The 21,883-nt window shown below is 46.0% G+C and overlaps 1 protein-coding gene across 1 annotated transcript in view; it reads left to right on the top strand.

The window, feature by feature from the left end:
- Positions 1-21,883, top strand: part of WDFY4 (WDFY family member 4) — a 275,410-nt gene that overhangs the window by 70,572 nt on the left and 182,955 nt on the right. The window contains exons 14-21 of the mRNA XM_067025200.1: positions 9,269-9,483; positions 10,680-10,774; positions 11,719-11,944; positions 12,357-12,433; positions 13,493-13,714; positions 14,580-14,758; positions 19,438-19,669; positions 20,725-20,870. Of these exons, the coding sequence (XP_066881301.1) occupies positions 9,269-9,483; positions 10,680-10,774; positions 11,719-11,944; positions 12,357-12,433; positions 13,493-13,714; positions 14,580-14,758; positions 19,438-19,669; positions 20,725-20,870 (1,392 nt within the window). The remainder of the gene's footprint in view (positions 1-9,268; positions 9,484-10,679; positions 10,775-11,718; positions 11,945-12,356; positions 12,434-13,492; positions 13,715-14,579; positions 14,759-19,437; positions 19,670-20,724; positions 20,871-21,883) is intronic.

Raw genomic sequence — 21,883 nt, 5'->3', positions numbered from 1 at the left:
GTGGTTTGGGTGGTCGTAGCAGTCAAACGGTTGCTGATAAACACGTTGTGCAAAACTCCACCATGAGGATGACTGACGAAGTGATGCAGAGCAGACAGTGGCCTGTCCTTCCGCTTCTTAGTGCATGAAGACTCTGTGGATGAGCCCTAGTTTCAAATAAATGCCATGAGTTGTCACATCAGTGTGTGGGGAGGAACTTTCCCTCATCCTGTGATGGTAATTGGACAAATTAAGTATGCAAATGAGGCTTCCACTTGGTAGGATACTTTTTCTCTATTCAGGTCACAATAAGTAGTAATTTAGGAAAAGTCTAACTCTCACGCATTCTCTCTCAAATATGCAAATGAAATGTAGTGGTACATTTTCTCAGAAATTTTCTGCAGATGCCAAATCAGCAGCTATTAAAAGTTGGCTAATACAGTAATTAACTTCTGAAAGGGGGGCGGCAGTGGGAAACCTCATAACAACAACAGAATAGTAAATCAAATGAGAAATGAGACAAACACAAGAAAATGCTGAAATGAAACTGACTGAAGGACTGCAGGTTTTGGGGCAGAGAAAGCAGCTGGAAGTTTCAGTAGATGGCAGTGTTACTAAAAAGATGGACTGTGAGTTCCCACTCATCTCCCTTTAGGTGGGCCTGGTGATTCCCAGCATCCCTATACTCTTACCACTTGACATCCCTCAGATGCTCTTCCTACGTTATGGATGAGAAATTGATAGCTTTCCAAGGTACAGATATCATTTTAGAAGCAACAACTTAACTACTTACATGGGTTGTCTGGTTTATTTCTAATTGTGACCACATTAAATTTGTTCTGTTCATGACCAAGAGGGGGTTTTTCCCTCTGCAAAATGCTAGCAGTGCGAGCTGCTCTTGGAAACAAATAATCCAGCTGATTTTTTTCCCTCTTGTATCATCACCAGTATTAAAATTGGACTATAGGAATTTTATTGTGAATGTCGCTGTACTAAGCACAAGGCAAAAGTGGAGTCCAGCTCAGTTCTATTGGAGCTAGAAAGTAACTAATTGAGAAGAAAGGCCTTTTCTCTTTCTTTCTGGCACGCTCAACAGCCATGAGGGGCTTGCTGTAGGGACGTGGCTCTGGGCTAGAACTCTGACCAGTAGTGGAGGGCTCTCTCGTCCCAGCACCACTGCACTTCCGTTCATGTCTTAGCAGAGGGTTATTTGCTCTGTGCATGATAATAGGAACTCAGAGGGTGGGAAGTCAGATCCAATTTCACAGAGGTGGAACTCAGCCTGTGTTGGGGCCACCAATGTGATGTATTTACTTTTATGAATAATTACGCAGCACCTATTAGGTGCCACTGGGGATTCAGAGACCAATGTCACAGTAACACACAGTCTGAGTTTGAGGGTGGGTACTCAGACGAGTGGAGAAGATAGATATTCTAACGGTAACAAAGGTTTGCCCACAGGGCCTTGGGGCAGAGGGGAGAGAAAGCCACACAGAGATGGGGTCACTGGAGCTAGACTTTAAAGAAGAGACCTGTCTATGCCAGATCAGGTAGAGGAGGGTGGGACAAGACACTCAGACAACAGAGAGAGGCACACACGTGTAGATGCCCATGGGGGGACTTCAAATAGTTCAGTTGGGCTAGGATAGACCATGCGGGTAGAAAGGCAGTAAATGGGGCAGGAGAAGTAGGTTGAAGCCACATCATGCGGGGCCTTGAGTACCACACAGGCAGTTGAATTTTATTGGATTACCATCCTTTGTCATTGTTGTCATCATCATCACTGCTGTGTTTAATGAGCACCTACTATATGAGGCTCTGAAGATGACAGATTTTGGTCAAATCTCTCTGCCACTTAACAGTCACAGAACCATGGGAAATTATCTAACCTCCACGACCCTTCATTTTCTTTGCTGTAGTATGGGGAGAATAATATCATCTTCCTCATGGCATTATTGTGAGGATCAACTGAAGCAATGCAGGAGCACTTAACATGGCAAGCAGAACATACAAGGCACCATGGGAAACACTTGCTGACTGGTGTAGCTACTGCTATTAGTTGCCAAAACTTTACAAGCATAATAATAACCCTGCACGGTAGACATCAGTATTCCCACTTTACAGATGAGGACTTGAAACTTGTAGCACTTAAGTGACAGAGTTAACATCATAGCTAGTTGGTGAATGTGCCTGATGGGAGGGTCCAGGACCTCCTGCCACTGCACCAAGTTGCCTTCCCTGTAGGGAGGTGGGAGCCATGGGTGGGAGGCAGTTGGAAAGCAAGGACATGATCAGACCTGGGCATTAGAGACACTGTTGTCTATCGTCAATGTGCACCTCCCCTCACTGTTGGGTGTGTTCCAGATTCTACCGCAATGGAAGCCTCCCACACAGTATGATGGGACAGAAAGAAGATCAGGCTCGGGCTGCATCTGTCAACTGATTTGCACCTCAATTTGGAAAGGGTGCCATTTTCTGGACTAAGCCTGTATTTCAAACACATTGAACTAATCATGTGGGTTTCAAATAGCTAAAGTATCGACAGCATTAATAGCCCTGGATAGCATTGTGTAAGGGCAAGCTATTTGAAAAGAGCCATTTCCTTCAACAAGGAAATTGGCAAAGTAGGAGTCTTGCTTTATTAAATTACAACACATGAGAAATTTCAAATATGTTGAATTTCTATGTTTCTTCTGCTTTTTCATTCTGATACCATTCTTCCTCAAACATTTCTATTGTCCCTGAGTGGAAAAGTCTCAGATCCTGGTCAGAATCCAAGCAGCTTCTTAGGGTAGCCTCTTAAATAGAGCAAATAGACATAATCTTGCATGGAGATGAAGAACATCAAAAGGAAGCTGCAGTGGACATAGAATGATGGAGTGGAAGTTAAAGTTGATAGGGTGAGCTCTGGTCCAATTATCTGGCGACCTTTCTTCCAGCCCTTTACCATCATTATTTCTATGACTTAACATGGGCCACTTCCTTTCGCTGCACCTCAATTTCAGCTACTCAGATTTGGCCTAGGTCACAGGGGTTGCAGACACAATGTCTTGGGGCCAGAGTCGTAAAGTAAATGTGTAGGTGTAAACAGTAAGGAATGGTGAGACCTGTGGTCATAGGGAAGTGTACTTGCCCTGCCTAGAGGTACTCACATCTAGCTAGGGGGAAACAAGACAGAAGCAAAGCCAAACTACCCCCACCAAATAAAACACTTCTGTAGGCCATCAGCTTATGCCCCTTATGAGATACTGAGCTCCCTTCCTTATAATGAGTGCATGACTCAGTGTTAAAATCATGGGCTTTGAAGTAAGACCTGGGTTGGGGTGCCAGTTCTACCACTCACTGGCTATGTCACCTTAGGAAACTGATGTAACCTCTTCAGTCTCAGTATTCTCATAATAATATTTTCCCATTGAGAAGAGTAGTGGGAAGCATAGTTTGAGTGTACTTAGAACTACCTGGCATGCAGTATGTGCTCTCATACCCCCTACCTTTCTCTTCTGGCTTTGGTACTCGATGTTCCTAGGACTATGAGTCACAGTATATAAAATTTTAGAAATACAAAATGGAAGGTAATACATTTTAGGTATATTTCCAGCTGGCATTATACAATTGATAAATTAATTGATAAATACAAATGATAATTAATCAGAAACCTTACTGATACAAGGTGAGAAAAGAAGACTGCAACTAAAAGGGATTAATATTCTGAAAACACTTGCATCCTTTAAGGAAAAGTACTTTCACAAATGCTGTTTCTGTTGACTCCCACCAAAAACATACCAGTGAGGTAGGTATTTTCATTATCCTCATTTTAAAGCTAAGGAAACTGAGGCCCAGAGAAAGTAAATAACTAGCCCAAGTTTCCCATTAGTTAGTGTCAAATCAACATGAGTACCTACTCCTGGGTAGATATTTGTGTGCCCTGTGCCCAGAAGATGAAGGAAGGGTAAGTGTCTGTTTGGAAGCTCAGAAGCAACACACCGGGGCTGGAGTCACAGAATGGTTGGAAGTGGATCTCTTATCTCTACAAGCGACTGTGGACTCTGCAGTCTTGTTTGAGGAATCTTCTCCAGACAGTCGTGTGTGGAGATCTGCTAACAACAGCAACAACAACACATCTGTTTAAAAAGTATATCTTAAAAGAGTCGTGTCAGCAATTTACTTTGGCCAAAGCAATAGAGATACTCAGGGTAAGTTAATCCCTCCTTCTCTGAGCTAACTGAGGATGCCCAAGCCACAGCAGGGAAGGGTTCTGGCTGGAAGCTGATGTTGGGTCTCACGGAGCCCACTGCTTACCTGACCTAGCTGTCGTGGAGTGAGGGGGTGTGTGTCCAAGGTGATGGAAACTCTTCACAGATGTTTCAGGTGCCAGGCTGTGCAGGCATCCTCCTGGATGGATGTTTACAAGCTGGTTTCCCTAGTGATGTCCTCATGTTCAATCTCAGGGCTGACCACAGGCTCAGGAAAGATCATTTCCCCTGCTGACCTGGCACTGTTTTCATTATTCTTCAACACCCAGTTGGCACATCACCTTTTCTGACCACCTTCTCTGGTCCAGTGCACCTACTATTTCCTAGAACACCTTGTGCCCTTGTGCTTGCATTTACTGGGCAGCTATTGTGTTTGAGGCACAGGGATATGTGCTAGAAACAAGGATGAGGAGCCATTGTCTCTGGCAGCAGTTCACAGTTCTTGTAAATAGATAGATAGCTTGTCATAGTGTGGTGTTTATAATGATTCAAGTGTGGACACAGTGCTAGTTAGGAAGATCAGAAAAGTTTTCTTAGATGAGAGAAAGTGTGAATTGTCTGTTTAATAAGTAGGACCTCAGCAAAGGGATGGGATTAGAAAGGACATTCTCAACTTTGGGCATCAGTCAAAAAGGTTATGGCGTATTCAGCAAAGGGTGAGGATGTTACTGGGGTAGAGTACACGGTGGACCAAAGGGGAGGTTGGGAAGTAAAGCTGGAAAGAGACAAATGTTTTATTAATATAAGATCCTAGGCTTCTGTAACCAGGAAGTATTGGCCATCATATGTATGTAATTCGTAAAAGAAACAGAAGATTTAAAGCAGGCACTCACATGCATCTTGGTCTTCATTGCAAATCTATACAAGTACATCCAGGAAGCCGTGCCTTTAGACATGGATTATACTGATTCAATGGGATTTGGACTCTCTTACACCTAAACCAAGATCACAGACTCCCATGCCTATAAGGCCATGTGGGCACTGCAAACGAGTGTATTAGGCTGGTGGGTGCTGTGCACAATGGAAAGTTTATGCCCATATAAAGAGAGAGTTAATTCTAAGTAAGCAAAGATAAAAACCACAACGACTTGTCAAATAAAACACATCTGTGGGCTCTATTTACCTGTGACATCCCAGAAGAGCAGAGGTCACTTAAAATGTATCATCTCTCTTCCAAAATCATCAAATAAAGAACATTTCAACCAAGTTGGAATAAGTGACTAGTCCAAATTTGAGTAGCTCAGTGGAAGTCCCAAGTTCTTTCTAAGTGTCTAGGGGAAGCAGATGCTGGTCATCTGATGGTTTTTAGTTAGGACTACATGATTAATGTCCAGAAGACACACTCTGGAGTGATGTACTAATAGCCCACGCCTCCTTGGAGGGACCCACCCCACCAGCACCCAGCCCTCATTGGGCTCTGGGACCACCATATTAATCTGGACCAGGAGAGAAAGTTGGGGGTGGGAGAGAGATAAAGAAGATTAAACATCCACAGCTGGACAAGGACAGAGTTGAAGACTCAACTGCTAAGTGGAGAAGGCAGAAAACTCCTACAGGCAGCCCCGCACGTCTCTCTGTGATAATTTGCCTTGTGGGTCCAGCCTGCTGATGACCCTGAGCGCTTACCACTGAGTCCTAATTGAACCACTATCCCCTTCCTGCATTGGAAGTAATGTGCGTTAGGAAAATCAATCCATTTGTACGGGGAGAAACCAGACTGGTTTCCTGCTACTGCTCATATTTTCACTAAAACCCCATTTTACTGGAACCAACATTGAAAAAAACAGCACATTTTATTCAAAACAAGGCAATATTGGTATTGACAGAGCTGCAGTGATAATGAGGACGATCAATATTCCCTCCTCCATTATAGGGTATTGAGCAATTTTGGAGTAAACTTGTGGCATCATTAGATAAGATCAGCATTTCTATTTCTCCCTTTTGAAAATTTTTTCTTTTTTGCTTTCTTTTTTGAATATTTAGATTTTAAATATTCCTGCTCTAGTGAGGGAAAAAAAAAACAACAATAAAAAGGAAAGCCAAAAGTCCCCAAAGCAATAAGTGAAGTGCTGGTAATAAAAATTGGAGATTGTAGACATTTCTTTTTAATTCTTATTAATAATACATTGTGTTGTTATTTTTGCATCTTATTTCATGCAGACTGTCTCCCCAACTCTCACCCCAAATTAAAAGACTGCAGTTACCAAATATTCCAATTTCTGGGAGAGGGAGAGTTCTGGGCAAGAGGATAGAAGCAGCTTTTCTGTTTTGAGAAGAGTGGAGAAGGAAGGCAGAGGTGCGGGCTCTTTGGATGTAGGAAGGGACACTTAGAGCATTGGAAGAAAGATTTGGGGAAGGGAGTCAGGAGATTGGGGAGATTTCTGCATGGAAGAGCGTCTTGAAGTAAAAGACATGGAATTGTTTAGTGCAAATTAGATCTGGCATTTCTTTCTTCTGTTTCTGGTCCCTGTTGGGTTATACATGTGCCTCTAGCATCTCAGGCTGGCTGTGCAGATACCACAGTGACAGGGAAGGGGATTGTCTTCATCCATTCGGGCCTCTATAACCAAATACCATAGACCAGGTGGCTTTTAAATAACAGAAATTTATTTCGCACAGTTCTGGAGACAAGTCCAAGATCATGGTGCTGGCAGATTCGGTGTTTGGTGAGGACTCGCTTCCACACTCATGGCACTCTTCTTGCTGTGTCCTCACGTGGTGCACGGGAGGAGGGAACTCTCTGGGGTCTCTTTTCTAAGGCCACTAATCCCATTCATGATGGCTCTACCCTCAAGACCTAAGCATCTCTCAAAGGCCCCACCTCCAAATACCACCGCACTGGGGGTTAGGTTTCAATGTATGAATTTGGTGGGGGGGAATACAGTCCATTGCAGGGACCATCTTCTTTGAGTGATGAGATCTCTCCTTGACATCAGTGATGTTGACAGAGTGACAAAATCCTACCTGGGGGCAGTCTCCCTGAAAACCATTCTAATGTAGTTTATATTTTAAACTAAAATTGAACAGTCTAAAATTTTAAGTCGAAAATATTACTGAAGATATTGTAATCATGGGAATTTCACTGAATGCCGTCAGTTTGAGGCAGGAGCTATAGGCGTCATGCTTTTGGAAGGCGTGGGAGGATGGGAGGGTGAGGTGTGTGACCCCTTCCTTTTTAAAAAAATCTAGAAACTGATGACAAACACTGTAAATATGTTTCACCACACATTGTAATCCTTGAAACACATATGCTACAAAACTGTGTTCACAGCCTGAAGAAGAACACCATCTTACAAATTTCTATCCCTTGGTGATACAGACATACTCTTGACCATCTCTGGGCAGGGTGGCCTTGAATAACTACATGCACAGGGAGGTAGGTGATGGTAGAGCGAGGTGATTCTGAGTGTTGGGTCTGGAGTCCCAGAGTAAGTGCCTTTATGGTGACTCCTGGCTTTACGTTGGTAGACTAAGCTAGACATAATCTACATCACCATAGATCCCTTTTCTTGAAACCAGAGACTAGGGCAAATGTGTGCAATATGAAAAGCAGCCTAGGGTCTCCGCTTGGGTTCCCCAAAGTGGAGCCCAAGACAGGGCTACAGGTGCATGGGATTTGTGGAGGGAGGGACTCAGAAGAAGGGAGGTGAGGGAAGCACAGTGGTACAGGCGAAGGAGCTGAGTGAGGACATGCTGTCAGCTGAAGTCTAGCTTCAGCCTGAGCCTACAGGGCGGGGCTCTCAGCATGAATTGCACCACAGAGGCTGAAGGGCATGGCTTCATTGGCTGTAGTCTGGGGGCGATGTATATGTGTTTGTATTTATGTGTGCACACTTTTATGTATGTGTGTACATGCATGTATGTGTACATGTACACACATATGCATGCATGAACATACATATGGGGGTTACATAGCAGGGCAGCTACCACTTAAGGGAGGTTGACCTCCACAGGAGGGGCAGCTGTGATGGGTACAGTAACCTGGAGAAGGAGGTCTGTGTGGAGCCCACATAGCCTCCACTGCAGGAAAACTCCATTAAGATCTAACTGGTATCCTGGTCATTTCAGAGAGTCTTATACAAAGTAAAAGAAAATGTGGACAGTCTTAAGAGTTTTTATGAAGAAAATTCCACGCCCCCCCTATTTATATATCCATGGAGGCTGGGAATTCCAGGGGTTTACTCTTTTATGAAGAAAGGAAGATTGTGAAAACAATGTACTGTATTTGGCTCGATACTGACTGAGCAGATTCTATGCACTCTATGCTATGGGCTTCAAGGACATAAAGATAGTGAAGTGAGTTGAAATCTAGTAGGGGGAAGATAAAAGCCAGCTGTCTGTGTGTCCGCATGTGCTTAGCACAGAGAGATGGACAAAGGATGAAGGGTGCAGGGAAGGCTTCCCCACTGGAGCCGTGACTTCAGGGGCTTGTATGAGCTGGTGTGGTTTGGCACGTGAAGACAGAGGGGGCTGCAGCTGCTGCAGCCAGCAGCCTGGGTGGGGCACCTCCTGCAGGCTGGCACCCGCAGGAGGGCCCCACCTTCTAGGCTGGGGCGCAGCACTGTTGAGTGAGCGCCGCCCGTAGGTGGGGTGAGCTGTGGGACCCACTAGAGGGCGTAGCCGCTGCTCGGCTCCTACTTCTCCACGGACCCAGGATGGCAAAGCGGCGCGGCCAGAGCTTCCACCTTTTGGGAGAGGCCGCAAGTCTGGACTTTTACATGGAATCTCCAGGCTTTTAAATGTTAGCAATTCAGAAACGGTGTAAACATTGTGCGGGTCAAGCACCACATGTCTCAGGCTGATGCAGCCTCTTGCTTGCCAGTTTGCAGTCTGTTTTAAGCTGTCTACCTGTTCGGCAGCTCCTGTGAGGAGGCCACGCCCGAGAGGCCCAGGACAGACGGGGTGCAGTAAGAACAGGCTGTGAGGGCTAGTCTCCTCGCCCCACCACCAACTCAAGGCCTAGTGGGGAGCTTACCAAAGTGGCCCACCAAACATGCCAACCTCCAGGGCTCACTGCTTGCTTTGGTTACTCTTAGCTTTCCAAGGAGATCCAGTGCTCCGTGGCCAGACACATCCAGTCCCTGGTGAAGTCGGAGAAGAACCGTCAGGTCATGTGCGAGGCGGGGATGCTCAGGACCCTCATGACCTACTGCCACCAGGCTCTGACCACCGGCAGCAGCCCCTTGCACTTGGGGCTCATCAGGATTTTTGAAAAGCTTGCTTCCCAAGCCATTGAACCAGACGTGTTAAGGTACCGTGTGTTGCACGTTAAATGCTGCCAAGCCCCTGGCAGCCATGTGAGTGCACAGTGGGCAGTAAGAGTGCCCCCTCCCCCTTCCCAGCGATGGACACTGCAAGTCCAGGGAGGAGCCTTGGCTCTGCAACAGTGGGAGGCCCGCAGAGCGGACGTAGCCCCTCCCATGGAGCTGATGTTCTCAGGGAGAGGGATAATAAGCAAAGGCTCCTGCAGACAATACAAAATAGCGCTGGATGGGATACTCAGTTCAGAGTGGGAGCTCTGAGGAGCTGGGAGGACCAAAGTCGGGAGATTGGGTATAAAGAGGGAGACTTCAAGGGAGTGGCAGTGGCTGAGGCCTGTGGCCTGTGCAGTTCACCAGACCAGGTGAAGATGCCCTGCTGAGAGGGGTGGAGGCTGTAGGGGCCTGACTGCCATGAGGCTAGAGCACAGGGAGCTTAGCTGGTATGACGGGCTGCGACTGGGCCCCCTACAAGGACGGGGACAGAGGCAGCACCACTGTGTCCTGTGGGGCCTTCCCACTGCACCCCCTCCATGAAACCACATGTTTCCTGGAGAGCTACAGCAGGGAGAGAAGATGCACAAGGAGGGGCAGACAGAGAAGACAAAAAAGCAGAGGAAAGAAAGGCTCTAGGAGGGAGATCAAGGGTCTCTTAAGTACTTGTGGCCGGGCCACCCTGCCCTAGACAGTGTAGGTGTAGGGAGGGTGGTGCCCAGGGCCACAGGCCAGCTGGACCCCTGCTGACACACAGGACCAAGTGCAGGGGGATGGAAGGCAACCCCTCCAGCCAGCAGGCACGGGACCCAGGGGCCAGGCCAGCCTCTTTCCACCTCTAGCTGTGGGGCTGTCAGACAAGACCACTGTGCTTAGTTCAGCTGATTAGTCAATTCCATTAGAAACTTAAAACCAAAGTATGACAAAGTTATTTTCCAACAAAACCCTTTTCCCCTCAAGGTCCTCACTGGTTAAGTCAAAAGCACTTAACTTCACCAGCTCTCTGGTCTGAGTGCCAGGTCAGGGATGCCCTGTTTCTGTATGGCCTGAGGAAAGGGTTTCCAGGCAGAGAGAGGAAGGCATGGAGGGGGAGCCAGCGAGCTCTGGGATCGAGGACAGTGCTCAGATGAAGCTGGAGAAAACTTCTGCCTACAGAATGTCTTCATTTGGTTCTCTTGTTTGTTATGATATTCAGACAGTTTCTAGGTTTTGGAATTGCTCCACCTCCATTGGCTGCAGTGAAAGTCCTCAGCTCATCTCATGTACATGGAGGGGACTCTGGATGCCCAGGTGAGGAAAGAGGAAGGAATAGGGGCAGGATAATGGGATTTAAAAGAGAATATGCATTTCTTGTAAGGGATCCTTTACGACATATGGGAAGCAGACAGATTTAAAAATGATTTTGCCTGCTGCTCAATGGAGCAAATGAGGAAAAAGCAGAAGGGTCAGATCAGTGGTCCCCAGATAAAGACCAGATTTGGAAGGAGGAAGACCCCTACCCCCATACAAGATGGTGATGATGAGTGTGTACTTGACCCCTTTGGGCCTGGAGCACGGAAACCTTCATGTCACAGTGCATGCAGGAGTACCCAGCGCTGCCCCTGGGCAGAGGAACAGTGTCAGCTTTCTGCGCAGCTCACAGCTCAGGGGGGAGTTAGGAGGTCAGGAGGACAAAGCATTGGCCTGATACCTGGAAAGAGGCTGGTCCAGGGAACCAGCGTGGAGAAAAGAAAGGCATGAACACGCTGAATATAAGACTGCATCGGACATTGAGACAAGGAGGCCCAATTGAAAAGCAAGGATGGAGAGTCAGGCTTGAGCTGGCAGCCAGAGGTGGGAGACAGAGCTTTCAAGGAGTCAGTCTGTTGTGAAAGAGAGTGTGGAGGCCAGAGAACCAAGACAAAGCCACAGTGAGCGACGGCCAATGGGGCAAGCCAGTGACAGCAAGAGAAAACCTGTATTGGAAAGGGCTGGGGGCCATGATAGAATTAAAGTGAGAAGAAGTTTCTAGGAGGAGCAGGTTGTCACAACAGTTCCGTGTTATCAAAATCAGCAGAGAGCCCAGGTGGGAGGGCCAGTGGAGGGCCCAGGAGGACACCCTCAGGGTTAGGAACGGCATGGTTCTCTGCAGAGCCCTCGTTTGGGACTGTGGCAGAAATATGGGGGCTGTTGTCAGAAGAGGGGAAGAAATGGTTTGAGCAAAGACACAGCTCTTCTCCTGCTTGCTGCCCTAGGGTCACAGGCAGTGGCACCAGTGCTTGCTGAGGGTCCCCTGGACACCAGCCCTTGCTCAGCAGTCACACAGGCCCTCAGGCCCTCAGGGCCATCCCAGGGCTCAACCACCGCCCTTCAGACAGCACTGAGCCTCATCTCCATGACCTCCCCACGCAACCTGCAGCCTCAGAGGGCAGCCCTGGCTCCATCCTTCGTGGAATTTGACATGTCTGTGGAAGGTTATGGGTATGACAGGCTTTCATATTCTTGAAATACACTTTATTAATTTCCCAGTACCTTGGGTGAATTATAATATTGATTACAAAAGTGTAGTTCCCATCGTCTCTCACTCAGCTGTGGAAAATGTCTGGGTCATGGACACCCTATCTTCTCAGTGCCTTCTTAGAGGCAGTGTCCCCAGCTGTCTTGGGCCAGGACCCTCTCATTCCCCTGGTGTGTCTGCATTCTGGACTGCCCTCCCCTCTAGCCTCCAGAGCAGATTCCTTTCTTAGGGTCATGGTGCCAGCATCAGGTGCTTTCTGTCCTTGGGGCCTCATGGTCTAGGAGGGAGGGAGGCCCCTGCAGAAGGAAAGAGGGGGGAACCTCACACCAGAGGTTGGCTTGCGGTTCAATGATCTGAGACACTTTCCTGTTCCAGCTGTTTGTTTATTCCTACCCTGTCTACGGTGATGGGAACCAGCACTGAATACTCGGTCTCTGGAGGGATTGGGACAGGTAGGTGCTTCCCTGGGAGTTTAGCTTGCTTAGGTCCCCTCCCCAACCTGGGAGTAAGTCCTTGGGGAGCCTTGATTTCAGATTTCCACTTGACATTTCCAGAAAGCGTGAGTCTTCCTCTCGGTCCCACTTGTCCCGTTGGTCATGCCTGCCTTGGGGCAGGGATGTCCTGTTCACTGTGCATCCCAAGGGCCCAGCCCATGGCTCTGCACAGAGCGGGGGCTCTGTTAGCACTGATGGGCTCGGTGGGTGAGTTGGTGGCTGAGCCTGGCTTTGATGCATTTTGTCAGTGATTGACAGAGGCTGAAATGGACACCTCACCCCACCTTGCGGCTCTCTCTAAAGAGGAATATGAGCTCTATGTTGATGGCTATCCGCTATCCAGTCTTTGGCTCATGTGGGGATCGACTGGGTGTTGGCATGCTTTGTACAGTGCTACACTCAGCTGAAAACCAGGCATCCCTTGTTAGGAGAGCCAGGGTCTGGGTTTCTATGGGAGGGTAGGTGCTGAGGAGCCATTACATTTACGGCCCATCGGCACAGGGTTCCAAGCCTGATTCTGCCCATTCAGTGAGGGCAGTGGGCCCTGCCTGTTCTGCCAACCCTGTTACAAGGTGGGAGGGCATGGGTTTCCTTAGAGTGGAATATTCCCCAGACAAGGCTTAGCCATGCTAGGCCGGGGTCCTCTGCCCCACGTAGCACATTGCCTGGCTTTAGACCAGCTGACCCATGGGCCACATGATGACGGAGCTCAGGGGTGTGCCACCTCTCCACTCCCTGGGCAAGACAGCATGGAATAATAGGTGGGCCAGCATTGGAGAGAGGCTTCGAGGATCTAGGCTCAAGTCCTGGAGGGAATATGACTTATTGCTGCAAGTATGAATAAGGAGACAAGAGCATCCTCCTGCGTGGGGTCATTGTAAAATAGGTGTGAGTCAGGTGGGGCACAGTGCTGGCACACAGTAGGGCCAACCCTGAGCTGAGTCAGAGCCATAGTGAGTTTAGACAGGCTTCTGCAGCAGGACAAAGCCTAAGGGCGTGCTTGTGTTCTGACCCCAGGCGCTGCCAGGTCCTTCCCTCCACCAGGGGGCCTGACCTTTTCCTGCTGGTTCCTGATCGGCAGGCACAGCTCAGTCACAGAGGGCCACCCGCTGCGCTTCCTGACCGTGGTACGCCACCTGGCCAGGACCGAGCAGCCCTTCGTCTGCTTCTCCGTCAGCCTCTGTCCGGAAGACCTCTCCTTGGTTGTGTCTACAGAAGAGAAAGAGCTTCAGCCCCTGGGTAAGCTTTCACCCACCCTTGGGAGAAGTGGGGCTGAGTCAGCAGCTCTTGGCCCAAGAGCCAGGGGGAACGGCCCTCCTTTAGTTGTACAGGTGGCTGGTCCTGGCTCTGCCTCAAAGAGCTCAGCTCGGCTCTCCAAGCTCACCTGCCTGCGATGGCCTGAAATGGCCTGAGATGGCCAAGGCCAGGGTATTATGGCCACGCCTGTTTGTGTTTTTTTTTGTGTGTGTGTGGTTCGCGGGCCTCCCACTACTGTGGCCTCTCCCGCTGCGGAGCACAGGCTCCGGACGCACAGGCTCAGCAGCCATGGCTCATGGGCCCAGCCACTCCATGGCACGTGGGATCCTCCCGGACCAGGGCACGAACCCGCGTCCGCTGCATCGGCAGGCGGACTCTCAACCACTGCACCACCAGGGAAGCCCCCACGCCTGTTCTTGTGTGCCCCACTTCATAGTGAGACATTGACACTGGAAGGCTCAGGGTTTGGCTTGGCATCCTTTACACACAGCACAGCTGCCTGGGCTCCTTCCCTCGCAGGTATTCGCCACCCTATGTGCATCACTGTGGAGGCAACAGTCTAGTGAGGGGTAGACCCTGCAGCCTGACTCCTGGGCTTGAACTCTGGCTCTGCAACCTTAGGCAAGTTACCTAACCTCTTTGTGCCTCAGGCTGGTAACATGGGAATCACGATAGTGCCTACCTCAGTGCCTGGCACAAAGCAAGAGCTCCAGCAATGACAGCTGCTGTTGTTGGTATTCTATGGCCGGGGGACTCGGCACTGGCTCCATGGGCACAAGGCCCCCTTCTGCTGGGTTGCTGCTCTCTGACACTGCAGGCGAGGTCTGGTGTTTGTGTTCTCTTCCAGATGTCATGGAACCCGAGGATGACCCTGAGCCTTCTGCGGGACGCCAGCTTCGGGTCAGGTGTGGCCAGCTGCTGGCCTGTGGTCAGTGGCACCACCTGGCTGTGGTTGTCACCAAGGAAATGAAAAGGAATTGTACTGTTTCCACCTATCTGGACGGACAGGTCATCGGCTCAGCCAAGGTAAGATGGTTTTCCCCAGCTGTACTTGCCCCATGGCCATGCCTCCCGGCCACACCACCCTAGAGTGACCTCAGTTCAATTCTTTGCATTCTTTTGGCAGCAGCATTGGTATCTAATGAAACCCCCTTGCTGTCCAGAACACCTGGCTGAGCTCAGGCATAAAAAGAACATCTTTAGATGATGGTCACACAACCAGGGCAGAAACGAAAACATGGAAATAAGAATGGTCATGACAGTTACGATTATAAGAATAGTCATAAGAGAATATAAATCTCCAGAGTGAACAAAACAAGGCTTCTCACATTTTAAGGTGTGAATTCCCCAGGGAAGTCTGAGCAGGACCCAAGGTTCTACTTTTTTAAGAGGCTCTTTGGTGAATCTAATGCAGCCAGTCTGCCTGCTACACTTAGCAGCAAGACACAAGGACTTGCAAAGACGCCAACATGTCTTGCCAGATTTAGAGCAGGACTGATGAGGAAAGGATGGTCCCCTGCTTAGAGAAGGTAGTAGAATGTGAACACATAGCTGGAGGAAGCGTCTTGTCACTGTCATTTAGAGACAACTGAGGTCCTAGGGCATAAGGGAGAGGAAGCTGAGAGATGAAGACCTGGCAGGCGTGCTCCAGCGACCACTGTCAGAGGTCCCCGAAGAAGCCAGAGACAGAAGGACCCAGAATACCACAGAGGGCAGGTGCAGCCAGATTTTCACCCAGGTTCCAGAGACAGCATCTCAACCTAGGCTACATTCTTAAATCTTTTGGGAAGTCTTTAAGAAGTTCTCTTGCATAGGCTATACCCCAGATTAAATACAGCAGAATGTCTGTGAGTGGGGTAATTTGGTAATGTTTTCAAAGTTTCCCAAGTGGAGTTTTCCCAATGGAGAACTTGAGATTAATAGGGTTTCCCATTTCAATAGTTTGACATTTGAGGCCTGATCATTCTTTGCTGTGGGGTCCTATTCTGTGTATATTAGGACATTTAGCAGCATCTGTGCCCCCATCAGAGATGCTATAGCATCTCCTTCTGCCCAGCTGTGACCACCAAAAATGTCTCTAGACATTTCCAAATGTCTTGGTGAGGGAGGGCAAAATATCCCAGGTTGAGAATCATTAGGTTAGAACAACCTAAATTCTGTGGAACACCTGAAGATGAATTTGATGCTATCTTCTGGTAAATGTCGTATCAAAAAAAGCAGTGGTAACCAGAAAGATTCACCAGGAGCATGACAAAGGTCCTTCAAAACATAAAGTTAACTTTTTTCTTATATCATTAACAATTCCTTCCCTCCCTCCCTTCCTTCCCTCATTATATATTTATTGAACACCTACTAGGTGTTAGGAATTGCCCATGCCTACCAGCCAGATACCTCCAGGAGCATACATATAGTACACAACAAGAGTTACATTTATTAAGCTTGCTGTAGCAAGAGACTCCTTACCCCATTGGGTAATAAGGACTTAGGAGGAGCTAATAGGATTTGGGCTCATTTTAGGTGATTTTTTGGGAGGGTTTGAAGAAGTAGAGGTCAGTCTGTTCTGACTTGGGTGCTGTCAGAAAGGCAATTTGGTGTCTGTGTATGTTCAGAACTTTTTTTCAGGAAGTAGGAGGAATGGGGCAGGGCTTGAGCTGTCAGTGGAGAAGGAGCAGTGGTCACTTACGTTAGCCAGGATGGAAAGTGTGGTCACATTTGTGGTTTCCCAGTGTCTTTGTTTTTAATCTGTTTAGGCATAGTTACAGAGTGGACTAGTTTTGGTCCTCTTTCACAGAATATGTTGGCATTCTGTCTTGTTTCATAGAATAGGTTGTGTTCTGTGAAATAGATCATGTACCTTGAGGCTAAGAGGCTTGTCCTATTGATATTTGGAACTTGCTTGCACCTAGCACAGGACTGGCATACAGAAAGCATGCAATAAACACTTGATGAATTGCACTGAATTTATAGCCACAAGGAGTAACATGGACTGGCTGATGGTATAGTTTAGTGAATTGGTACATGGATGAGCATCCAACCCCATGGGACCAGCTAAACCAGATTCAGTCAGCAGGGAGGTTGGAAGTGGTATGATGCTATGGTAATATGCCAAAATATGCCATGCAGAATGGCCAAGGGCCAAGTCTGACAGAGTTGACTTTCCAAGATGATTTCAACAAGTCCGGTCAGAATCAGCAAGTGAAATTTAATTGGGGGTAAACATAAAGGTCTGTGTTTAGACGCAGGTGACAGTTGGGCAAGAACAAAATGGGCTTTGGTTGGGGATAACCTAGTGAAAGAGCTGTTCTCAAATGTTAGAGCCTTTGCTTTTATTTCCAAGGGAAGTCAAGTTCAACTGTGAAAGGTGGGGAGTGTGTTAACAGCTTGAATTGAGCAAAATGATTTGGGAGCAATCTGAGACATCTTATGTCTATAAATCAATCTGAAGAGTGCAGTGAGTATACACTGTAGGAATCTGAGAAGAAGGGGACAAGGTGGATTGGAGGGGTGGGGCACCTTTGTCAGGTGGGATAAAAAGTCTGCCTACAAGGATGGGAAAGGGCAGAGAGAGCATAGTAGACCTCACTCTAGGTAGGCTTGACAGCTTGGAAAAACTTGGTTTGTTTTTATTTGAAAATCTTATTTAATTGGTAGGGATAAAAAGAATATTTCTGAAATTATATAACCTCTCATTTTTAAAATATGTATTTATATACATATTCATGTATAATTTTGTAGTCATTATAAAAATAATATAAACACATTTTGAAATAACTGAAAAATAAAGAAGAAAGATTACCTACATTCCTCCTACCTTACCATCATTTATAGTTTCTTTCAGTTTTTATTGCTTTAATCAAATAGTTGTGACTTTATTGTATAGAATATTTTATATACTACTTAGTTAACACTATCATTTTTAAATGTTTTAGCTACATGGGCTATGAAACTATTATTTTTGAATTTCTGATAGTCTTTTAACTATTTCTTTTATCGAAATTTTTGAGAAAATTGTAGGCTAACATTTAGTGGTAAGAAAGAGAGAAATCTTGAGTACCTTTCATCCAGTTTACTCCAATGGTAATGTCTTACAAAACTGTAGAATATCACAGCCAAGATATTGACATTGATACAATCTGCTAATTTTTTAAGATTTCCCCAGTTTTACTTGTACTCGTGTGTGTGTATTTAGTTCCATACAATTTTATCACATTTGTATGTTCTTGCATCCACTGCTCCCACCAAGATACCGAACACTTCCATCACCACAAGGGTCTCTTTTGTTGTATTTTTATAACTACCACCACCACCCACCCACACCCCCTCCCAATCCCTGTCCCTAAACTTGGCAACCAGTAAGCTAAAATGTTGTCATTTAAAAGATGTTGTTATATCTATGGAATCATACAGTATGTGATATTTAGGATTAGATTTTAATTCAGCATAATTCTCTGGAAATTTATCTTAGTTGTTGTATGTGTCAGTAGTTCATCCCTTTTTTATTGCTGAGTAGTATTCCATACTACTCAGATATGGATACATAACCATTCACCCATTGAAGGACATCTGAGGTGTTTCCAGTTTGGGGATGTTACAAATAAAGCTGCTATGTACATTTATGTACAGGTTTTTGTGTGAGCTTAAGTCTTCATTTCTCTGGGTTAAATGCCTAAGAGTCTAATTGCTGGGTCCTATGGTAAGTGCATGTTTAGTTTTATAAGAAACTGCCAAAATATTTTTCCATACTGACTGTACCATTTTACATTCCCACCAGCAATGGATGAGTGGTCCCGTTCCTCTGTATTTGGTGATGTCACTCTTTTTAAATTAGCCATTCTGATAGGTGTGTAATGATGATATCTCTTGTTTTTAGTTTGCATTTCCTTAATGGCTAATGAGATTGAACATCCTCTCATGTGCTTATTTGCAACTTGTATATCCTCTTTAGTGATGTCTTATGCACGTGTTTCACTCATTTTCTAATTGGATTGTTTGTTTTTTACTGTTGAATTTTAAGAGTTTATCTAAATATTTTAGATACCCGTCCTTTGTTAGATATGTAATTTGTAAATAATTTCTCCTAATCTATAGCTTGCTTTTCATCCTCTTTCATATGGGATTTTGCAGAGCAAAAAACTATTTAATTTTCTTGTGAGCAGTTACACTTTCTGCATGTTCTTTGTTAGTGTATAGAATGCAGTCGATCTTTGTGTGTTGATCATGTATCCTGTGACCTTGCTGAACTCAGGGATTAGTTCTAGGAAGTATCTTTTTTTTTGGTAGATTCTTTGGAATTTTCTACATGGACATGCCATCTGCAAATAGAGACAGTTTTATTTCTTTCTTTCCAGTCTGTAATTATTTTTAGTATGTAAAATTTAATTAAGATACCAATATTGGACATTTAAGCTCTTTGTGAAATGACTGGGAAGAAAAAGATGAACCTTTTAGTGGCACTTTATAATTCTTATCAAGTTTGTTTCCAAAGGCACAGTGTCATTTTTTTACTCCCACCAGCATTTTATAAACTGTTTTGTGCACGGTTTCTCAGCTTTGAGAGTTATCTTTGTAATGTTTTGAGATAAAAGAAGTTTTCACTTTGAGAGAAGAAGAAGGTACACCATTTTATATTGTATGTGTTTGTTTGATTAATTCTGAGGTTAAATACCTCCCATCTACATCCCCCCCCAACCTTTTTATGTTAACAGATGTTGTACATTCAGGCCTTACCAGGACCATTCCTTTCAATGGATCCATCTTCATTTGTGGATGTTTATGGATATATTGCTACCCCTCGAGTTTGGAAACAAAAGTCATTATTAATATGGCGTCTGGGCCCTGCGTACCTCTTCGAAGAAGCCATCTCAATGGAAACTCTGGAAGTTATTAACAAACTTGGCCCAAGATACTGTGGTAACTTCCAAGCTGTGCATGCCCAAGGTATGGGGTGTTTTGATTTATAGTGATCTTGCTTATACTATTTTTTAAATGGACGTTCAGTTATTTATAGCTTATTTATAAAGAATAAACTCAGCACAGGCCAGTCATTAGGGAAAACCTCTGTAATTGGATCATTACATATTTACAATCCAATAGAAAATGTCAGAAAAGGAAATGACAATCTCCTTTAGATTTCAGTTCCAACACACATAATGGAAGAAAGTGGGTGGGTAATACCATCAGCAAAGAAAGGGGGAAGTGAATGAGATAAACAAGTTACATTCCTTTTAATGAAGAAGCTTTTTAACTAAAGTATACTGTTGTCTTCAATAATTAAACAGGCAGACAAAACATCCACATTTTCATTATTGATTGTTGGCTGTTCAAGCAGGGAGCATAGCTCTCTGTGCTCCGTCAAGTCAAGGGGGTCAGCTCCCATCTGGGAAGAATGATAAATGAATCTATGTATGGAAGCCTTCGTGCATGGTGAAGGGCGATTGAGTGCTGTGGAGTGTTTCTGTCTCCAGGCTCCATGTCTTCTTTGATCTTCATTTCCTCTGGCAAAGGGCACTGGCCAGAACAATGTCAGGAGGTCAGGTCCAGAGCCAAAGTGTCATCAACTCTCTATTCACACCATGCTTCTCAAGTACCACATGTGGCTCTCCTTGACTCAGCAACTTGGGTACTCATGCCAAAGGATGTGTTTACCATGTACATGCAGCTCATTGAAAACCTTAGGGCTTTCAGCGGAGCATTTTGGGAGAGAGGTTACATTCTCGATAGGTGTCTCAAGCTTTAGTAATTTCATACCTGGAATGCCTCTATTTTTATAGTAGGGTTAATATTGTGAGATTTCTCTACAGTTTTCCATGTGTCAGAAATCACAGGTAGGGGCAAAACATGTAATGTATAACATACAATGTAACGACATATAGCAGCTACAAACATTCCTCAGTGATTACTTCGCCATGTAGCAGTAGATACTTACTCTTCTGAGGCTTAATTTCCTACTCAGTAAAGTGAGAATAGAAATAACTGAAGATGTGTTATTTTAGGAGAGGACCCTTGTATGGAAGTGATGCCCCTGGTTGCAGAGGAGAGGGTTTCCTTTGGCCTTCATATAGCCAGCTCCAACATCACCAGCGTTGCAGACATCAGAAACGCATACAATGAAGTGGACAGCCGCCTGATTGCCAAAGAGGTATGCCCTCCAACTTCACTTCCTGCTCAGTTTTGGAATCAAGATCTCATGGCTTCCTTCAGCTTTCAGTGATTAAGTGAACACTAATTCACATTTGTGCATGTGTAGACAGTTACACACAGGCGTGCTTCCCACTTCATTTGTTAAAATATTTCATGTTGCCTGCCCATTCTCATCCCTCAAGACTAAACCTCTTATTTCTGAGAAGAAAGTAGGTGCTCTTCATTTTCCTGGGTAGAGCAAGAACAAATGGAATATTTTTAAAAACCTCTGTGACACTGGGAACACTACTGAGCTTCCCTTTTCTGGGTGCTACTAACCCCCCAACATTTCAAAATATTCTTTGAATCACTGTGTTTATGCAAACAACAAACTTGCAAAACAGCAAGCAGACATGTTTATAGATGAAGATGCCATTAGACTTCCTATTTCCTAATTCCTGCATAAAGAGCTCTTTTGCTTACTGCTGATGAATTTGGGCTGATTGGTTTGCATTCTCTCCACCCTCACAGACAAAAGGCCCCTTCCCTTTACTGAGACGGCAGGATCAGGGGTTAAGTCCTGTTGAGCACCAAAGCTGTGCCTTACCAGCATAGAACCTTCTGCTGGAGGAGACCAGGGTCCCTGTCTTCCTGGCCGTCTGAGACGGGTGGTGCCAGGGCTTGCAGAGCTGGATGACCCTAGATCGGAAAGGAGGCAGCTCTGGCCTTCACAGAACCGTTCCACCTCCAGTGTCCTCAGGTCCTTCCTGCTCTCATCAGCTCCTCACTGTGAGCATTTGTTTACACTAGTGAGCATGCGGGACACTGGTGGCACAGTTGTATAACCGAAGTTGCTCCCTTATGATTAAGCCAGAGCCTGGGAGGCAGGACAGGGGATCCTGAATTTTGGCTTCAGTCCCTCTGATGTTGGTTCAGTTATTATTCATTCACTGACTTACACTTACGGAGTGCCAGGCCTGGGGGTGCCTGCCCTCCAGGAGCTCATGAACAAGACCTCCTCCTTCCCAGGAA

Source organism: Kogia breviceps, chromosome 2 (assembly GCF_026419965.1).
Source record: "Kogia breviceps isolate mKogBre1 chromosome 2, mKogBre1 haplotype 1, whole genome shotgun sequence".
NCBI lineage: Eukaryota > Metazoa > Chordata > Mammalia > Artiodactyla > Physeteridae > Kogia > Kogia breviceps.
This window is presented reverse-complemented; position numbering and strand designations above follow the sequence as displayed.